The 22,109-nt window shown below is 49.1% G+C and overlaps 1 protein-coding gene across 4 annotated transcripts in view; it reads right to left on the minus strand.

Moving 5' to 3' along the window:
• The window catches only part of shf (Src homology 2 domain containing F), a 79,317-nt gene that overhangs the window by 20,758 nt on the left and 36,450 nt on the right, over positions 1 to 22,109 (minus strand). For 2 of the 4 annotated variants that reach the window (XM_040197881.2, XM_040197862.2), the window contains exons 3-4: positions 2,825 to 3,043; positions 1,789 to 1,887 (exon numbers count right to left, since the gene is read on the minus strand). In XM_040197881.2, the coding sequence (XP_040053815.2) occupies positions 1,789 to 1,887; positions 2,825 to 3,043 (318 nt within the window). The remainder of the gene's footprint in view (positions 1 to 1,788; positions 1,888 to 2,824; positions 3,044 to 22,109) is intronic. The other 2 variants (XM_040197891.2, XM_040197871.2) reach the window with 1 other exon arrangement.

Raw genomic sequence — 22,109 nt, forward strand, 5'->3', positions numbered from 1 at the left:
CTGTAATGTTACATAGGAGAGTTTACACACACTGAAACATATCACATGCTGCAGTCCGGCTCAGCTCCTGATCCGTTTCTCCACAGGCTTCAGAGCTGCTGCCTTCACTGCGGCTCACCTTGTCTACTAAGTGAGCAATTTATGGTTCACATCTACAAACATGGGCCAGCTGGAAATGTATCCAAATTTGAATTGTGCAATCATAAGAGATTAAAAGCAATATCAAAATCATTCCGAAGTATCGACTCAGACTAAATGTTTGAGAACATTTCTTTGTTGTTGCTCTAGTGACCTTGGATCTTTTCTTTTAATCTGAAAGTAACTTGTGGATTTTGTATCAGACGTGTTGTTATTTTGGACTTATTCTATGATCTTGCCTCCGGGTGTCTTCTAATGCTCATCTTTAACTTCTCATTAACGGAAAAACACCATTGGAGATTCATCTCTCCAGCATCCACTCTGCTTCTGATCTATTTGGATTTATTTAAACGCTAGAAATGCAATGCAGTCTACCCAAACCAAAGATACGATGAATGAATACAAGTGTAATACATGGAAATGACAAAAAAAGTATGGGGAATAAAGTAGAACATGATCAAATTATAATTAAGGAAATTTCCATCATTTTTAAATTGCTTTGTGAGATTTACAATGTGATGAAGCTCAATTAAGTGTGAAGAAATGAATCACAAATGTAGCAACTTCCTGACTGTATTCCAAAGTGAGACTTTGGGCCATGCATATTTATTTTGGCTTATTTATTAAGCTCTAATTAACACACAATGGCTTCATCGATTGATGCATTAGTCATCCTGATGAGTTCACTCAGGAAAGATTTTGTCGTCGTTGGGGTCGTCGTGGCGCAGGGGTTAGAGAAGGTGTGCTGGGAAGCACAAGGATGTTCGTTCGATTCCAGGCTGCCCCATGTTCCGTGTCGAAGTGTCCCTGAGCAAGACACCTAACCCCTAATTGCTCCCCAGGCAAAAATGTGAAAAAGCCATGGGTTTAAAGTGTAATGTAAGTCGCTTTGGATAAAAGCGTCTGCTAAATGACCTGTAATGTAATGTAATGTAATTTTGTGTTTTCGTTCAGTGTTTTTAGAACTGTAGTGTTTATCAAAGCTGCACAATTTATCGAAATGTTGTGAAAATTGCAAATTTGCAAAGGTTGAACATTTATAATGTGACATGTTTGTCAAAATAGCATTTCATATTAAGTACTGTCATTGCTGCAGAGATGTCTGGTACAAAAGAAATTGTCTCATAATAATTCCACATGTTATTCAACACTTGTAAACATGATTCCTTCTAATATTACAATTGCAATGCTAGTCATAAAAATGGCACAGGTATTATTCTGGTTTCACAGCACCCTCAGAGACCACATATTCCCACACTTCAATCCCCCTGCTCACACTCACTACTGAGCACCCAGAAGTGTTACTGCACCTTGACACACAAGACTGTTAGCTGCACATTTCTTTAGTCCACTTCCAGCTAATGTCATTCTAATCAAGGTGATTTGAAGTGGATGACATTTTCTCAACATACTAGTAGATTTAAGGTTAGAACACACAGGCCAATTCTTGCAGGGTAAAACTTTTACACCCACTAATGAACCGCAAAAGATGCGTGTGACATTCATTGTGAAGGAACATTCTTGACCTGTGTGCTGAGGATTTAGGCAAATAAATCAGTTCAAATTGCACAATTCGGGTCAAGGCATAAAAGTCTAAGATGGATATAAAGACAGACAAGAGACAATCCCCAGCCCCGTCTCCAATGGTACCTGTGAGGGATTTAGAAGAGCAGTCCTTTCCTCCGTGGGGACCTGATCCAGTGCCACTTACAGAACCCTCGTAGCTAATGCAGTTATAACAAAGCAGAGCTGTTCAAGGATAAAAAAAGAAAAAAATATAAAGAGTAAAGGGACGATGAAAAATGGAGTCATGGGTTGCTGATTTTCTATTATTATATATCAGAGGCTTGGCATTTTCTTTTCAATTTTGGGTGCATTTTTCATATTCCAAAGCCATATTGTTTCCGGGAACAGCCCTGTTTGATGTTATGGCCGTGTTAGCCATGCTGAAGCTCTCAAACCACAGAGACTACCCGCACCTACATGCAACAGCACAACCAATCATGCCCCCCTGAGTAGCATAGGTATCAATTTAGCTTGAACAGATTGCACTTGGCTCAAGACAGCACATATTAGACTGGACACCTGCAAGTGAACTTAGCGGGTGCTTCAACAGACGAAAGGAATAAAGAGTAGAGTTTACATCAGCATCACAACCCGACAGAAGCCAAAGTTATGAAAAGTGGTTAGAGACGGATAAAAACAGACACCTAGGTTAGTAAAGCAGAAGAGAAACAGTTAAAAGCTGGAAATGTAAAAGCAGTCATCTCTAAACTGGATTTGTTTGAGCTTTTGCCATCTGGAATAATAGTATGCAACAGAATGTCAAAGTGGCAAACCCTGAGATGTCAGTCCTATTTCTAGTTAAGTCAAAATAATGTGTGTTTTTAGTCTTGTTGTTTGTGTATGTAATGATGAAAACATCACAGACAACCAGTTCATAAAACTGCAATTAGGAAAATATTGCAATATTGTCATCAGGGGGCAACAGGGTAAATCGTTGATTTGTTACCTCGTTGTTTCAAATGTTTCAAAACAAATTCTTAGCGTTTGCCACTTGAAAATGTCGGATCGGGATACAGAAAATATGCCTTCTGTCTTTTATTTTTCATTTTACCACAAAGTGTGGAGCTTGTGTATTTTCTGCAGTATTGCGATAAACATTACGTTTACATTTTTGTCTAACCTGCAAATGCTTTGGAAATCCTCTCTTTCTTCCACTCCCACGGCTGGTCGTACTCCTCGGGGGGTCGCTCGTCGTCCTGGGGCAGCCGGCTTTCTCGGGGGCAGCGCGGGTGCTCGGGGTCGGAGTCTCCGCCGTTCTCGGCCGGCTCGTACGGCGTGTCGTACAGGGGCAGCTGCCTCGCCGGCCCGTCCTTGGGCCCTCGCCCACCGGATCGGATTTCTGCAAACAAGGCGGAAGAGCGCTCGTTAATGCCGGGCCGCTGGGACAAAGTTTTACGGACGAAAACGGCTCTGTGGGGCGGAAATGAGGATTTATGACAGTTGTTGCAGTTACTGAAGCAACGCATTTTGTACGGCCCGACTACATGTGATGAATGTGGACTCATATTCTAACTGAGAGACGAAATGGCCTCATGGTCACAGTTTCAGCGAGCTGCATTCTTGTTACACGGCTGAATTCCCACCCAATCACAATTTGCGGGTTAAAGGACACTGTTAACATCGCCTATCAGACTAAAGGGCTTATCTCTTTTGCTCTATAAAATGTATTATGGCTGGAAATGACCAATTTCCGATCACTGTAGAAGAAACGGATAATGAGCGAAAAGGCACATAATGGTATAAAAACTGTTGCTCATAATGTTTTTTTATACTGTAACTGGAAGCAGTGAAGTAAAACTATACAGCGTTGCGGAACACTAACAACAGCTAACAAGGCAGGTATAGGAGGCTACAGGTGCTACATGTACTCAGGCCTCAGTTCACATGCCTATAAAAGTATGCTGGGCTCAGTCTCATTTCATATCTTGAGTGAATCCCCCCTCCGGCGACGATCAGGATGAAAGACAATCTGCGTGTTGGTGGAATGTGGCGAGTGGCACGGAGAGGGGCCTCTCACATGTGGTGAAGGGGAGGGACAGTTTGCGGTTGCTTCACTGATAACAGAGGAGATAGGCAGGAGAGAGTGTTGAAAAAGGAGGAGGACAGGTGGGCCGGGGGGGCGGATGAGCACCTGCAGAAATGCACACTGCATAACCGCCCAGAGTAAAATCACACGAGGGTCCTGAACGGCGTTGCCCCGGGCGGCACATGTCTGCTGTCAGAACGCATAGCAGCAATTTCCTTTCTCACATTGTTCCCTCTACGTCGCCCCCCCAAAAAACTATTAACATTTTTATGTTCATATTAACTGAACATAGAACATGTATTTTTACAATGATTGAGACGGACGCTGTCTTGAAGGAATTATGGCAGCTCGTACAGCAGTCAGGTTTATCTCAGACATTACATTTACATTATATGTCATTTAGCTGACGCTTTTTTTTCAGAAAAAGTGTCAAACTGTTTCCTGAATATGATTCATTGTTTATACAGTATGTAAAGAATCCTGAATCCAGTGCATGTTTTAGCTTTTACGTTCATCCTTTAGATGAACGTAAAAGCTAAGAGGCAAGCTAACCCTTTCTTTCTTCATTTAAGTAGGTGAAACAGACCTGACTCCAGATGAAGCATCATGCCCCTGAGAACTCTCCTCGTCTCTTTTTTACCTACGCCTCCCCTCACCATTCTCCCTCTGCTCGTATGAAGTTGTGAGCAGTCTGCACCCTTCCTCCCGGGCCACATGAAGCTGTTAGTGGCCACCACCACCGTAGAGTAATGCAATGTGAAGAGAATGAAATATTATGCCACACTACTGCATAATTGCCTTTTAGCCCAAGGGAGCTCTTGCGGAAAAATGAGCAACGCGTTGAGCCTAATGGAGCGCCCCCCCCCCCACCCCGCCGCTGATGGTGGGGGTGGTGGAAGCGGAGGGGTGGAGAGAGGTGAGGCTGCCTGGTACCATATCTCAGCGTAATACAGCATTAGGCAAACTCACGCACTTTGATGTGGCAATTAAAAGACTTGGTACAAGGAGATCCTGGCTTGTTTGCTGCCCCCCCCTGCAGGGGGACAAATAGCTGTAGAAGGGGGTGGAAGAAGCGAAAGGCAGGCCGCCTGCCAGGAGGAGGCCAAGTGAGAGCGCGATGCGAGGAGGGCGTTTCTGCTGGGGAGTAAGTCTTGTGGGAAGAACCCTTTAATTGGAGGCGTGTTGCCTTCGATAAACTGCTGCAGTGGATTGAGACTCCCCGTTAGCTCCCAGGAACGAGGCCTTGTGCGTGCAGATAGTGGCCCGGTCGGAGCCTTTCTTTCTTCCTTCCTTCCAACCTCCTTTCCTTGTTTCCTTCCATCCTCCACTCGCCTGTTTTCTTTGCTTTGTGCTGTCGGCTCCTGTTAAGGCACGCTGGGTAAGCTGGGTGGGGACACATAAGTCTCGGCAAATTGCACGGCGGAGTAGGGGTTGCTTGTTTCAACACAGCTGCAGTCTATCTTTTTGTCATTGACCTTTAGCCTCTGTTGAGGGTCAGAGGTCAGTCACCACCACACCCTCCCTTGATGTACCTCATACCTCCCCCTCCCTGGATTACGGAGTTCCTGTCCAGATGCTGAACTTCCTCTCTGATGCTTGCTGCCCATTGCTTACTTGGCCTTTACACCTCCTACATTCAACCCCCTGAAACTCTTGCGATATTTCAGTTTCCAAGTATTTACAGATTCAAACGATTTCTCAAGACCACTAATGCAGCCAAGAATAAGTATTGTAAGAAATAATTCAACATTGAGAAAGTGTGCCACGCTGCACAAGGTTGCAAAACACGTGAAACCGCAGCAGCACTGACCATAACCATCTGTTTATTGCCAGTAAAAAGGATGTGTTTGGGTGCGTGGGGGGACGAGGGGGGGCAGAGCACACTGCTGAGAACCAAACAGCTGCGTTTGAGCTGCAACCCATTTTGTCCTAATGAGAAAAGACACAGATAATAAGTCTCATAAAAACTGTAACGCACCAGTCAGTTGACTGCAAGTTTCCACTTGCCAGCAGAAACATTCTAAATGAAGAGCTAAACGATGAAACAGGTGGAAAATCCTGTCTTTATTATCATTTTCATCTCGGGGTCATATAGTAGAGAGAATCATCTTATCCGAAAGAGAGGAACATGTTGGAATACATCCAGGGGGGCTCCTGTTACACTTAGTACAATTAAAGTCCTCTGGGCTTATTATCACAGCAGTGCATGGGCAGGCAGAGAGCTCTGGATTAAATAAAAAAAACATTAACAGCGACCAACTTGGCAACCGCATCGTGCTTCACATTAAGGACAGACCTCATTGCCCGGACCACTCACGTCTCCTCGTCCTTCTCCATTATCGCCCACCAGTAAAAGTGAGTGCTTATGCAGGGGAAATAACAAACAATTGCATAACCGTGCTTTTATTGGCAGGCTGAAGATACGTACAGGGAGAACACATTCATCTGCCCCTGCTGCATCCACTCCCACCGGAGAGAATGTGCACAGTGGCACTCTGGATTCGATTGAGGGGATCTCTTGTGCACTGGTGGAGAATGAAATGCGACTGAGAAACCATGGCCAGAATAACAGACCGGGCTTCAAGGATTTGCTCCGTCTGCTCCCTGATCTCAAGTGACTGTTGAAGAAAGCCGAAACCTGTGAACTCATCGTATCTTCATACACCTTGGTCATCAACAAGGGGGCTCCCTGCAGAGAGCATCCATAGGGCAACTAAGTCTACACTGTCAACAGGCAAATGACTTAGCGGATGCTTTCCGATCCCAGCACATTAATCACTAAAGTCATGCTTTGGCGCTGAAAGGTGTTTTAGTCGACTCAGCGACGTCTGCAGGGACATGACGGGCTGATTGACAGAGCGGCTCGAACAGGGCAGTCAAGAGATTCCATTGATACGGAGGGCCACCCGCAGGTATTGTGCGTCGGTGAGCGAGCCGGCTGACAAAGGAAGGTGTTGTGCTCGTCGACCCCGTGGCGCCCTGCTGTCGAGTGTCATTCCGCTCATTGGGTGGAGCCGAGGCGAGGCTTCAACCCGCAAGACCTCCGGGAGAATGGTAACGATAAGCAAAGACAAAACAACCCCTGTCGGCTTTGTGCGCACACCTCACCCCCATTTTCATTTGTTTCCATGTCTCATGGCGTTTTAGAGAGAACAAAAGCAGCAAAGACAAAAGGGATTAATTAACATCAATGCTTCTGTCATACGCCTCTTTTCACAGCGTGCGCAATTTTCATCTTTCCTTACTTAATTTGGTATTTCGCGACTATTTGCAAAGCTTTGATTTCTTACAGGCATGCCCGTCTCTCTCGGCGAACACGACAGGTTTGTCCATATGCAAAGTGTGCGTGTGCCTCCATCAGCCTCCTGCAGACGGAACAAAAGCTGCCGTGCCTTTTGTTCCCACCGTCTCCTCCTTCCTCCTCCGGCTCTCGCTGTGCCGAGCTGGCGGTACAATCCGAGGCCCCTGGCTGCCTGTCACACGTATACTTTTGGGGAGCCTGGAAGCCAAAGCTCAGACAGTCTATTCATGCTTGGCCCGGAGAGGAGAGTATTTTGGGCTTTGCCAGCACTATTTTTGGTTTGTGCTTTCTTATAAATGCCTACTGTTTCAACTGCACGACATACTTTTTGACATTGGAATGAAACACAGGGAAAGGCTCCATTAGGCAGACAGAACGAGCTGGGTCCCCTCTGCAAATGAATGTAAGCAGATCCCTCTTAAGCCTTCTATCAAACAAGTGCGTCCATTCACATGTAATATCCGAGCAGTGCAAGGCCTGCGCGGTGGTGTGTGCACATGCGTGTGTTAATTTTGCCGTTTCCCCTCCGATGGCGCGAAGGGAGTAGAACCTGACGAGTGTCTCCCACAACCCGCTGACATGTACAAGGACTCGTTCTCTTCCTGGAGCGAGAAGAGTCGGTCTCAAGAGACGCGGCAAACAAAGCCCAAAAAAAAAACCAGAGGGAGGCGGGCGATGGCGGAAGTCAGCCTGACAAACCAACAGAGGCAAGAGAGACGTGAGAGTCGCGCTGAGACAATGACAAGACGCAGACAGAGACAGCGAGTGGAGGGGAAAAAAGAGGGAGGGGAAAAATAGAAAATTAGAGACGGGCATGTGAAGTTTTGTCACAGAGGGAGAAATAAACAAAGAGACTGCGACAGGAAGTTGGGGAGAGTGACGGGGAGAGAGAGAGAGTAGTAGACACGAAGAAAGAGTGGCAAGAATAATAAATATGCACAGCAGCTACGGGTGCTCCGTATCTAACAGCTAATGAACACCCGTTACTTGAAAGCTCACTGCTGCTGAAATGAACTGTGAGGTGACGTACCCGGTGCAGTACTGGCAGACTACTCACTCTGTTTGCAATAACCTATATTACGCCGAGAGAAAGCTTTCCGAATCCTCGTCATGTGACAACACTGTCAGTGCAGCTTTCTTGGTTCTGGCTGTAACAGTAGCTGCTCGTGTCTTCTGCTTTCAGCAAGTGGAAAGTCAAACTACACTTGTGTACACATCAGACGCCCGTAGGTCTGTGAGTAAGTACAACAGAGCTTAAAAGGTAAATGCTCACATCAGTAGGATAACATGCTCAGGATGACAATTATATCCTCTAATCTTAGTTTAGCCAGCTGTCAATGGCAAATGGTTATGCTATTGGCAGGGCTGGTGTTAACCATTTATTAACCAACATTTTGAAAAAAACACACATTTGTTAGGACGATGATGGCACTAGATGAAAGGTCAGGGGATAAATAGGTTGCCAATTTGTGCAGGGGGGGGGCCTCGAATCCACTAGACAGTCGAGACATTTCAATAAATAATGGAAAAATTAACCTGCTGATAATATCGTCTGGGAACCACGAATGTCCATTCAAAATGCTACGCCAACCCATTGAGCGGTCATCAAGCTATTCCACATGTCTGCCAGGGGACGACCCACGCAGACAGGATGACATCACCCGTCCCTGGAGCCATGCCATTAGCGCGGCTAACAGAAGAAATCAAATCCCACCTTCCAGAAACAGCACGAGGTCAAGTCCCAAAGACAAGACGTGCTTGAGATGGAATTGAGTTTCCTGTTGCCATTGGAAGGATCGCTAATTAACAAAGTCAGGCATCGCTGATGAGTAATTAACTGGATTTGCTGTTTAAGATGGGATGATGGAACAGCCTTCAGGGACTCCCTGCGATTGGATGCGGCCTCACTTTGTGCAACGCTGGGGACGCCTCATCTATGCAAACGCCTTTCCAACCGCAGCGCCAGCGCATGGACGGCGGCGTCGATCCTTTCGCGGGGTGCAGTTACGGCGCGTTAGGGCGCCGAGGTGAGAGCTCATTGATAGGTGACGAATGGGGGCAGCGGCTAGGAATGGAGCCCGTCTACCTGCGCGAACCACGAAACGCCGCAGTGAACAAAGAAAAGAACGCACGGTAGTGCAGCGTGCTGAGGAGGCGAAACGAGCAAACGTGCGACTGGGTGTTCCTCACGCCGCTGATGGGAACGCTGTGATAGAAAATCCAGGATTGGAGGATAGTCAAACACGCAGAAGTGGGAATTTTTCTTTTCGAGCCGCGACAGGCTGCCTGGCCGACTCCGTCGGATGCAGAGGGTCCCGGAGCCTCGTGGGAGCGGAGCTATTTTTCTGCGGGCTGCGTTTGTGAGCCGCGCTCGCTCTGTGGCTATTGTTCCTCAGCTGAGATAAGACTGCCGGAGGATTAGAGGAAAGTGCAGCCAGAGTTCAGGCTGCGTGGAAGGAGAACACAGCATGGGGAAGGGATTGGTTCTGGGAAGAGGAGAGGAGGTGAACTCGAGGAGAAAGACGCGCGGGTCGAGCCTCTCGTCGCCGGGCCTCGTCTGCCTGTGTGGTCGCGCAGGAGGCCGACGGGGAAGTCGGATGACGCGAGGATGTGGCGCTGTTGAGCGCTTCCCCGCTGCATACGGGGAGGGCGATGGCCCATTAATGGTGATGGCCCTTCAACAAAGACCCACTTGCCCCCCCACCACTTCCCCGCTTCAACCTTCAACTGGCTCACGTTCCCTCGGGGGGCGTCAAGACTGCTCATCTCCTCTTCTCTGTGGGAAGGAGAATAGAGTTGCAGGAGAGGCAGGTGGCGTTGGGGGAGCTCTGTGGCGATCGCTTTGGTGTTCTACAAAGGTCAATGAGAGGTCATGTATGTATGAACTCCTGGAGACCAACTCGAGGCTTTTGCTCTTTAGCCTTAAGCGTCTTTGTTAATGTCAAGAATTCAACAAGCTCATTAGCTCCTGCTGGGAATCAAATTGGCGATCTTTCCAAACCCGCACAACATCGCCATCCTGTTGCTTTCATATCCGACGATCTTGAAAATCCATCTGCAATGCTCCCATTCAAACAAAGCCATCACCCACAGCTGTGCTCTTAAACCTCGGGCCTTGCAGGCAGAATCTCATTCTTTGCTACCCTTCTTTTCCCTTATTGTGTGATAATCCGATAATCTCTCCCCGCAGCACGACAATGCAGGCGGAAGCCGCAGAAACCGAGAAATCGGTTGGAAGTGAAGTTCTGTCACCTCGGCGCCGAGTGGAGCCGACAGTCGCTGTGCTCTCCTTGGGCTGTCTCTCATTAGCAGAGACGGATGCGTGGTGAAACGCAGACATATTTTGCTCACAAGCCGGCTTTCAAACAGAGAACGGCAGCAAATCTTTTTTTCTTGTGGCAACATTACACAGCCTGAACTGTCTATGACCTCCATCCATCCATCCATCTTCAACCGCTTATCCGGGGTCGGGTCGCGGGGGCAACAGCTCCAGCAGGGGACCCCAAACTTCCCTTTCCCGGGCCACATCTACCAGCTCTGACTGGGGGATCCCAAGGCGTTCCCAGGCCAGTGCAGAGATATAATCTCTCCACCTAGTCCTGGGTCTTCCCCGGGGCCTCTTCCCAGCTGGCCGTGCCTGAAACACCTCCCTAGGGAGGCGCCCAGGGGGCATCCTCACCAGATGCCCAAACCACCTCAACTGGCTCCTTTCGACGCAAAGGAGCAGCGGCTCTACTCCGAGCTCCTCGCGAATGGCTGAGCTTCTCACCCTATCCCTAAGGGAGACGCCAGCCACTCTCCTGAGGAAACCCATTTCGGCCGCTTGTACCCGTGACCTAGTTCTTTCGGTCATGACCCATCCTTCATGACCATAGGTGAGGGTAGGAACGAAGATTGACCGGTAGATCGAGAGCTTTGCCTTCCGGCTCAGCTCTCTTTTCGTCACAACGGTGCGGTAAAGCGAGTGCAATACCGCCCCCGCTGCTCCGATTCTCCGGCCAAACTCACACTCCATCTTCCCCTCACTCGTGAACAAGACCCCGAGGTACTTGAACTCCTTCACTTGGGGTAAGGACACATTCCCTACCTGGAGTAGGCAATCCATCGGTTTCCTGCTGAGAACCATGGCCTCAGATTTAGAGGTGCTAATCCTCATCCCGACCGCTTCACACTCAACTGCGAAACGCTCCAGTGAGAGTTGGAGGTCACAGACGGAAGATGCCATCAGGACCACATCATCTGCAAAAAGCAGCGATGAGATCCGCAGCCCCCCGAACTGTAGACCCTCCTCCCCCCGACTACGCCTCGATATCCTGTCCATGAAGACCACAAACAAGATTGGTGACAAGGCGCAGCCCTGGCGAAGGCCAACCCCCACCGGAAACGCCTTTGACTTACTGCCGAGCACCCGAACACAGCTCTCGCTTTGGGCGTACAAGGATTGGATGGCCCCAAGCAAGGACCCCCTCACCCCGTACTCCCGCAGCACCTCCCACAGTATCTCTCGGGGGACCCGGTCATACGCCTTCTCCAAGTCCACAAAACACATGTAGACTGGTTGAGCATACTCCCAAGCCCCCTCTATGATCCTGGAAAGAGTGAAGAGCTGGTCCGTTGTTCCACGACCAGGACAAAAACCGCATTGTTCCTCTTCAATCCTTGGTTCGACTATCGGCCGAACCCTCCTTTCCAGCACCTTAGAGTAGACTTTACCCGGGAGGCTGAGTAGTGTGATACCCCTGTAATTGGCACACACTCTCTGGTCCCCCTTTTTAAAGAGGGGTACCACCACCCCGATCTGCCACTCTTTTGGCACTGTCCCAGACTTCCACGCAATGTTGAAGAGGCGTGTCATCCAAGACAACCCCCCAACACCCATTGCTTTTAGCATCTCTGGACGGATCTCATCAATCCCCGGGGCTTTGCCACTGTGGAGTTGTTTGACTACCTCAGTGACTTCCACCAGGCTAATTGACGATGATCCCTCCTCCGCCTCCAGCTCCGCCTCCACCAAAGAGGGCGTAGTAGTTGGATTCAGGAGTTCCTCAAAGTCTTCCTTCCACCGCCCGATAACCTCCTCAGTCGCGGTCAACAGGGTCCCATCCTTACTGTACACAGCTTGGATGGTTCCCCGTTTCCCCCTCCTGAGGTGCCGGATGGTTTTCCAAAAACACTTTGGTGCCGACCGAAAGTCCTTCTCCATAGTTACCCCGAACTCCTCCCATACTCGCTGCTTTGCCTCCATCACGGCAGAGGCTGCTGCCCTTCGAGCCTGTCGGTACACTGCAACTGCCTCTGGAGTCCCACCGGATATCATAACCCGGAAGGCCTCCTTCTTCAGTCGGACGGCTTCCCTGACCACCGGTGTCCACCACGGAGTTCGAGGGTTACCGCCCCTTGATGCACCTAAGACCTTGAGGCCACAACTCACCGCCGCGGCTTCAGCAATGGAGGTTTTGAACATAGACCACTCTGGTTCAATGTCCCCTACCTCCACAGGAATGTGAGAGAAGCTCCGCCGGAGGTGTGAATTGAAAATCTTTTGGACCGGGGCCTCCTCCAGACGTTCCCAGTTCACCCTCACTACACGCTTGGGTTTACCGGGTCTGTCCCGAGTCTTCCCCCATCCTCTGACCCAGCTCACAACCAGATGGTGATCAGTTGACAGCTCTGCCCCTCTCTTTACCCGAGTGTCCAGAACATGCGGCCTCAGATCAGACGATACGATTACAAAATCGATCATTGATCTTTGGCCTAGGGTGCTCTGGTACCACGTACACTTATGAACATCCTTATGTTCGAACATGGTGTTTGTTATGGACAATCCGTGACTAGCACAGAAGTCCAGTAACAAACACCCGCTCGGGTTCAGATCAGGGAGGCCATTCCTCCCAATCACGCCTCTCCAGTTATCTCCATCGTCGCCCACGTGCGCATTGAAGTCTCCCAGTAGGACTATGGAGTCCCCTACAGGAGCCCCATGCAGGACTCCATTCAGGGTCTCCAAAAAGGCCGAATACTCTGAGCTGCTGTTTGGTGCATATGCACAGACAACAGTCAGAGTTTTCCCCCCCACCACCCGAAGGCGTAGGGAGGCGACCCTTTTGTCCACTGGGGTAAACTCCAATGTAGCAGCACTCAGCCGGGGACTTATGAGTATCCCCACACCCGCCTGGCGCCTCACACCATGGGCCACTCCGGAGTAGAATAGAGTCCACCCCCTATCCAGGAGTTTGGTTCCAGAGCCGAGGCTGTGCGTAGAGGTAAGCCCCACCAGATCCAACTGATAACGCTCCACCTCCCGCACAAGCTCCGGCTCCTTCCCCCCCAGAGAGGTTACGTTCCACGTCCCCAGAGCCAGCATCTGCCGCCCAGGTCTGTTCCGTCTAGACCCCCCACTGTCACTGCCACCCTTGTAGCAGCGCACCCGACCCCATCGGTTTCCTCCACAGGTGGTGAGCCCATGGGGAGTAGAGTGTTGGGCTGCCGCGTCACTCCTTCGGGCTGTGCCCGGCCGGGCTCCGCGGTAAACCCGGCCACCAGACGCTCGCTGTCGGGCCCTCCATCTGGGCCTGGCTCCAAATGGGGGCCCCGGGCTTCCTCCGGGCCGGGTAACTCCTTCCCTCTTCCGTTTTTTCATGGGGGTTTTGCGGTCGCGACCTCAGTTTTACTATGACCTCAGTTTTACTATTTACAACACGCCAGCAAGTCTAAACTCTAGACGCTCCTACAAATACACACCTAGAGCACTTAATAAAAAGAAGGAAATAAAAATACCTGATCTTCAAAGTCAAGGTTTGAAGCATAAAATGATGCTGGAGTAACAAGTTCATCAGAGAAACAGAAATATCCATTACGTCAAAAAAAGAAAAAAAGAAAAAGCAGTTGCGTCTTTGGGCTAAAAGGAAAGCAGATGCTGGGCAGCCTTTGTATTGATTGGTTTGCTCCCGTTATCCCACTTATGATGGAGTAGCATTGTGCGGCCATCCTCCACGTACGTGCGTGTCCTCGGGGGGGGAAACATGCATTAGCAGGGCTTTGCCAACGCAAATAGTTACACAGCAGTGGCAGCGCTGCATTTCTACGCTTTTGCTTGCTTTGACCTTCAGATGAGCGCAGCCCCTTGGTCGCCCCCCCCCCCCCCCCCCCCCATGACCACAGGAAGGGGGTAAATACAGTAATGGTGGATTAGCACAGTAAGCTGCTGACAGTGTTTACAGGACTGCGCGTGAGCACGATCCTCGTCGCCAGAGCGAACAAAACACAACACGACCGCAAACAGATTAAACCATGGGACACCTGTGTCTTACCGCAGGACGTTGTCTGTTCCTCGGTGAAGGGTTAGAATGCACAGTTGGCTCCAATCTACATTGGGAGAATGGATAATGTTCATATGTCTGTCTAGTATGTCACGTGCGTGCACGGACGGTGTTCCAGAGCCGTGGTCGGCCTCCAGTCCAGATACGAGACGATACAGTTCGGTCTCATTAAAACCACCTTGTACAAGTGTCTGCCTACAGCTGGAGGCGGTGTTGTTGTTTACTCCAGCTTTGTTTACAACCCCCCCCCCCCCGTTCTGCTCTGTTCTAAATCATGTCTGCCCACTCCGGCCCCTGTCTTACCCGTTGAGCTGAACAAGACTATGCATCCAAAGCGCTGGCGTGTGCGAGTCTGTTTGTGCGCCTGCTGTCTGTCCTCTTCAACCTCCATTGAATCGGACACCCGACAGCCCAAAAAGTAGCTTCTGGAGTCCACTCAGACCTGTCAGCGCGCCACAACCTGATTCCCTCCGACAGGGCAGACGCGGCGGTGCGGGGGAAGCACGTGAAATAGGACCTCGCTGTATCGTTTCAACAAATCAAACTAAGGTAAGCAGACGTGAACACACGGAGGCCATTACGTACTGCGACTGGTGCCAGAAAACATGCATATATATATATATATATATATATATATATATATATACGCAGCAGCTTTTTTTTCATCTTTGGAAACAAAACACGATAACCCAAACCCAGAACAGACAGAGATATTGTAGAACTGTCAGCGGGACACGGAGAACAAAAAAAACAGTCCTCCCCATTGTCATGTGTCTCACCCAAATGCCAACCGGTTGGCACAAATATGCTAACAAGCCCCACGCAGGTGCACATGAGTGCAGACCCGTCCGTCCACTGCGCGGGCCGGAAGAACGAAGGAAGAGCAGCAGATGGTCATTTGCATTTGCATTATTTTTGTTTGCAACATTGCAGCTCCGAGATCGTACGTTCTATTTTAGTCTCAACTTCCAAAGTGTGTGGAGAAGGGTGAAGAGGTCATCCTGATGACCCTGATGAAAGAACACGTACGTTACTGCAAGAGCTACTGAAGAGAAGACATTTCAGTGGTTGGTCTGGTACAGATTTATACGATTTGAACAACATCTAAAACTTGTGTTTTATTGTTTGTCAGACAAATAATCATCATGCAATTAAAAACAGTAAAAAAGAGGTATTACTAACAGCATATCCAACATATCCTTTTCTTCTAGGAATTCCTGCATATGTTGATTATTATTATTTATTATTATCTCCCATTTTTTCACCTGCTATGAATCCGCCATAAATATTGCAGCAGCCATGTGACAGGCGTGTATTGAATTTTGGTTTTATTAAACCCATCTTATAACTAATTTCATTTTATTACACCGTCTTACCCCTGACATTTCCTCTGATTGATTTGCCATACAGTATCAAAATCTAAATTTGAGATTCTTTGTTGGCATTTGAGTCAATATTTAACAACACCGCATAAGATGATGCATGTTTTTTCAAAGGTTACGCTTCTGAAATGTCATTAACTATTCACATGAGTCACTGCTAACCAAAGGACTTTTAAATTCGTGGGGTGAGCTTACACATCAATACTGCTGAGCACACGTCCCCGAGGAGAAAAACAACAGCAAGCCAAAAGAATGGATGTCATTTTGACTGATAAGAAGGGAATATGTTTACACACCGCTGTGAAAGTACTTATGTCGACATCAAACCAAGATTCTGCCGCAACAGAAGTTCTGCTAACAAAGTGCGTGCGTTATCAAAACAATAGTTCACTCCGGCTCCATATGAACTTTGTCGTCCGAACCTTCTACACATTTGTTTTACCGTCACTCTACGAAGCACTGTCCCATAAGCGCGGCCCCATTTTCCTTAATGAGTCAACCACACGCCACAAAAAACCCAGAAGGCTGAACAATGAATGCAAACCGACCCCAAGGTGCACTGTGGAAAATGAGCCGGTGTAAACAAAACCGATTACACAGGAAAAAAACAGCTGCGATACATTGTAAAGCTCGACATCCTGCTGAATTGCCATTTGTTACGTTATATTACAAAACGTAGTTTATAAACTGCGAGAGTACGACTGGTATAGAGGCTGCTGATGGATGCTGCATAGGAATTAGTGTTAAAGATTTTTGGCTTATTCCGCAGTGACCTCAGGTTAAAGCACTGCAGGGCCAATCTAGTCGTAATGGAAAAGTCTTTGGCATTAGCATTTTTAATTTTGAAGGCCGGGCCTCTGGGATTGCCTCCGGAAATATGATAAAGTCTTCTCTTTCCGTCAAAACAGCTCGTCTACAGTTCCGTTGGGATGGCGTTACATCGCAATGTACTACAGATCCGTTCCTGTGTTTGTCACGTATATGAAAGGTGATTGCAATAATAATATGTAAATGTAAATCACAATCATAACATCATTATGTCACAAAAACAATCTGCCAAATCATAATCTAAAAAATAAAACACTGCAAGCCGCCAATGAGATCCTTTCAAGGAAAGACGAAGACATCTGCCTTCGAGCGAGGATCACGCGGTAACAACAGGGTAACAATATGGTAACAACATGGTAACAACACGTGTCTGCTGGGGTTGTATGACGCCTCTCCGCTGGCTGGGCCCCCGACGTGTGGCTCTAGCGTGCCACGCGGGCTTCTCCTCTAACGTCGCCAGCGGCAACGCCGGCTCTGGAGCTCCTGCCAAGCGTCGCTCAGCACTCCACCGACTTTTATAGGCCCAGTGCCCCCTTTACAAAAACACCGCTAATGAAACCACGGCTCGGGGAGGCCCCCTCTGCCAGCACGCCGCTTTAGCAAAGGCAGTGCCACTGTCGCAGGGGTAGGCGTCAACAACTGACTGGGTTCGGGCTTGAGGAGGAGCCGCATGGCAATGTCCCAGAGAGCGTCTTTCCACCCTGCATTTAAAAATCAATGGCAATCCCGTAAAAAAACACTCACACGGCAATAAAAGTGGATGATGCTGAGTGAGTAAGCAACGCCTTAACCGATGAATGAAGGATCCAGTGCAACTGCCAATTGTGTAAAAATCACAGAAGAACGTTGATGAGAGAACGTTGAAGTAAAGTGAATTAGTTTGTCATTGAATAAGAAAACATGTCCAAACTTTTGACTGGTACTGCATGTGAAAGGAAATCTGTTCTTTGATGGACTTAAAAAGGAAGCCAGAAATGAAGGGATGTGACAGAAAGGATACGCAGGCAATAACTGGGTGACACACAATAACATTTGTTCCATCACGGCTGAAAGTAGGTGAGGGAGCTGGCGCAGCCAGTGAACACGCCGTACTGATGTGCCCAACTCGGTTTCATTCTCCCACTGCATCCGCTGCTTCCTTTAGGAGCTGCAACCCTCCTCCGTGCGGTCTGGCTGCCTCCTTCAACCCCAGCAGGAATTCCGTCTTCTTTGCCAAAATCCCTTTTTCCAGCCAAACGTGGACGCGGGCGAAAAACCCCAAAGGGCCCGACCGTTTGGGCAGGACGAGGCTGATTGTGTCACCGAGGCAGGCGGCACGTTATATCACGCGGTCACCAAACAGCTGCCGAGCACGCCATGTTCAAAGAATGTCCGTGTTGATTCAGGCCGTCTCCCTCTATACGTCATGCTTTACGAAAAAGCAATAACACGCACGCCCATTTTATACCATAATTATTCACACACTGCGCAGCCCGCAGAGAGACACACGCAGAGCTCAAACCATCCATTACTGAGGTCTAAAATACCACGTCGGGGGGCCTCGCAAGGCTGCGTTGTATCTGCTGTTGGGCGGACGGAAGGTTCCTGGATTCCTCCACGCGCACACAACTATGTTGAGAAAGATCAGCTGGCTCACACACGACTACGAGGCTAGAAGTTACGCACACACAGCTCGTACGAACGCCCGTAAAGTACACAAGTAAACCGAGCTCTCACCGGGAGCACCGTGTCACACCGCCGCAGTACACACACACACACACACACGCCTCCACCCTGCAGTTTTCCAAGGGAGGGCTGACAAGACCCATCCCGCTCAGAGCTGCTAACACATTCTTGCACCTGCTGCCTCCCTCCTGACTGCTGCTCATCCACTCTCTTAGGGGAGCGCACACACACGCACACACACTGGATTCCACACTGGTGAGGTGGCTGAATGTCGAACAGCCGTAATCTCTCTGCAACGCGCTGCCGTGCCGTTAACCTCCGACGAGTGTAACTCTAACTTGGCTTCTCGGTTTTCTCCAATGAGTAAAACATATTTGTGAGAAGGAGTCTCTGAGGAACCGAAGCGAGGACATTAGGCCGACGAAGAAAGGCGAGCGAGGTCGCGTGTGTGTGTGTGTGGAGTCCAAGGGGCTTTTGATTAATGCTGAATGGAGGTTTGGGAGTCCACGCTGTGTTTCTGTTTGGCTGCATGTGTAAAAAGTGAAACAGACACGAGGAGAAAAGGCCAAACCAACTCAAAGGCGGATTATGCCAGCGGCGTGGAAGACGGCCCACTGAGCGTACATAAACGTATCCACGGGACGGAGTTGGTGCTGGGGGCGTCGGGATGAAAGAGTCAGAAGTCTGACTCCTTGCACTTCCTGCTGAGACATAGGAAGCTACCAGAATCCTGACAGGAAAAGGAGGGGCCGAGTTCTCCAGAACTTTTGGGATTTTCCTTCACACACACACACACACACACACACACACACACACACACACACAGAGGTTTGTGGATTATTGCCAGTTTCTGGGATGATTCTGGAAGAGAACAGCATGATTCATCACTCGCTACACTTGTTTGCAGTTCATTCTTCCACACCACAGTGTTGGAGTGAAGGACGGATGTTGTAAGTGTCTTATTGCCACGCTGTCCGCGTACATCCGAGTGGACGCGCTGTGGAGGACGGGGCACCAGGAAGCTCGTTCTCCGTGGGTAACCTCTACACTGGTAGTCCGCAAAAAACTGCCAGCTGGAGCGGAGTGAGGAGGATGCTGACGAACACGTGAACGTGGACGGATGAAAAATAGGACGCGGCCGTTGTGGATGACGGGACGATCCCGTAGCGACGGTTTGGTTCCGTCCATAAACGGCCACATCGAAATGGCTGTTTGCCCGCATTAGCGGCCGCCATTAATAACTTCCATTAGCCGCTCAGGGTCTGCGGACAGAGCGGTGAGGATTGTGAGCATCCCCTGGCCCCCGTCCGGATACACTTACGTGGACCGTGTAAAGCCTGCGGGGCGATTCAATTAGAAAAAGAGGCATTTGATCACAGTTACGACTTTAGACTCACATCCTAAAAGCATAATTTATCACCATCAGGGTTTATTGTATGACGATAGCAGATTAGGTGTCCTGGAGGTTTTTTGGAAGGTGACACACGGCTTCCCGGAACAGTTAGGGGTAAATGAGATTAGCCTTGTATGTGTCTAATACAAAATGGAGGCCAGCAGAATTAATGGGACGAACTAGCTCGTTTTTATTGTCTTTCCTACAATAGATTCTGGTTGAACACGGGCCGTTTGCCGGCCTTCTCGTCGTTATTGCGCTGCTCCCCCAAGGGACTAACTGAGGGAGAGGAAATCAATAAAAACGAGCAGGGACTTTAATTCCTCTTCAAATCACATCCATGATCACTGAAACAAAACCCCAAAAAAACGGAGAATTCAGCGTTCAGACAGTGGGAGAAGAATGAATAGGAGGGAAGAAATGCCGGGGATGGAAGATGCCAGTGGGAGAGCCGGGGCGGCGTGCGGGCGGCCCGGCGGTGCCAGATGACCCAACGGTTGGCAGCGGTCTGCTCGCTGGGCCCTCCGGCGCTCTCAACAGAGTCCAGGCGCAGAGGGGAACCCGAGCTAATTTGTCCGCTTGTTTGGATGATCCACCATCTGCCGCGCTGTGAACGGCCACACGCCAGTCCACAAGCCGTCGCGCTGGGCACCAGGGCAAAAACATATGGAGGCAAGCCGAAATGAAGTCTAAGTTCGTCTGAGGGAACACCAAATGCAAATAAGAATCTTGTGTCTTTGTTCAGAGAGTATGAACCTCCAAAAATGTGCAAACAGATTACGCCTTGTGTGCATTTATTCATTTGACGTTTTAGGTGTTCTAGATGGGGAGTTCAGGATGAGAATTTAGGGCGCACAATGTGGAGGCTATTTCATCTTCAACAGTATATTTTGAAATAACTCGAGGGAACGCCTCTCATTTTCTTGACATCGCAGTGTGATAATCAACACAAGGATGCTTCCAGCGTCGTTTCAAGTGGTGTTTGGAAATATTACGCTTTGGCAAAATGTGTATTGGAATGCACTAAGCCAAGCGCTAAGCAGAGTTTATCAGTCTTCCGTCTGCAAACAAACAGCAAAGTTGAAGTGTCGTTGGTAATCTCCTGTGGAGGAAAGAGACCAAGGTCTCTCAACGTGAAATATCAATTCCATGCATCCTATGAAGAACAAAAAGAAGCACAGATTTCCGTTTTTCCAACAGTGCAGAGGCTGCTGCTCCTTCGCCTCGAAGACCCTCCCGATCCTCGGATCAGCCGGCGCTTTGCTTTCTCCAACGAGAAACAGAGAGCATAACAATGAATGAAATATATTCAAATACAGATTGTAAAACCGGTTTCCACCACCCACAGAAGCGCAACAGAATTGATATTTGGAGACGCAAAAGAGGCAAAGCGGAATAGAAAAGGATACTCAAATGTCATGGAAAAGCCATCTCAGACAGGTTTTCCGTCCCGTAAAAAAAAACAATTTCCTGGTTGCTTATCGGAAGAGGAAAAGGGAGGTACACAAAGTATCATCTTTTACATGACTGGATTCTGAAACAACCTCTGAGAAATAGACCATCTCAGGGTGAGAGCCAGATCAGGGCAAATACACGCCTGGGACGGTGTTCTTCCCTGCAATTGTTTAAAAAAGAAATAAAAGAAATAGTTCAATCTCCCCATTGTGGTTGAGTCCGAAGACGCCGAAGGAGCTCATCCCAAATGTCACGAAGAAGAGAGAAACAGAAGCTGAATGGGTTTGAATGGCATGCCTCAACCAATCGTAGTTCCGAGGAACGGCAAAGAACGTTCCGGGGAAATGATGACAGGAGAGGAGTGGATTAATCAGGGGGACTTGGCAGGGAGCGACTCGCTGAATGACTCACTGTGTTTTAAGATTGCCCTCCAAACTATTCTTCTATTGTTTTCCCTCTGACGACAGCGTGTCGCGGCCCGGGGACACGGGAGCTTTGAAGTGCGGTAGAAGTGACCCGCGCGCTGTGATTCTGTGAGAGGATGTACTGAGTGACCGGGGGGCTGCGGTGTGACCGGGCCCCCGAGACGATCACTGAGGCTGTGAGGTGAACGGGTTCGGCTGCTCGGGTCCTCCGCCTGGCAGCAAGGCTCCGTGCTGCAGAAGGTGCATCTTGAGCGTCGCGTTGATTAAACCCCCCGTTTGCTGGTCCTACGGCAACAGTGTCCGCCCTGGACGGCGGATCCCCGCGTGTCCGATGTACTGTGGGCTAGTGACAACTTAACCACACAGACCTCATATTCAACATTCGCACTTGTCGTTTCCACGGAGTTTGATGCGCAATTAGAATTAGTCTCAGCTGGGCTTCGGGAATACAACAGACCGGATATGCATGCATCTGAGTGTGCGTCAGAGGGAGTGATCCTTGCTGGCTGTCTACACATGGGATTTGGCAAACACATCGCGCGGAGGATTCAGTGTCATCGGGATGTCTTGTTCATCTTCTCAACCCTCACCGGTGCAACTTGAGCATCTGC

This window comes from Gasterosteus aculeatus, chromosome 12 (assembly GCF_964276395.1).
Source record: "Gasterosteus aculeatus chromosome 12, fGasAcu3.hap1.1, whole genome shotgun sequence".
NCBI classification, from domain to species: domain Eukaryota; kingdom Metazoa; phylum Chordata; class Actinopteri; order Perciformes; family Gasterosteidae; genus Gasterosteus; species Gasterosteus aculeatus.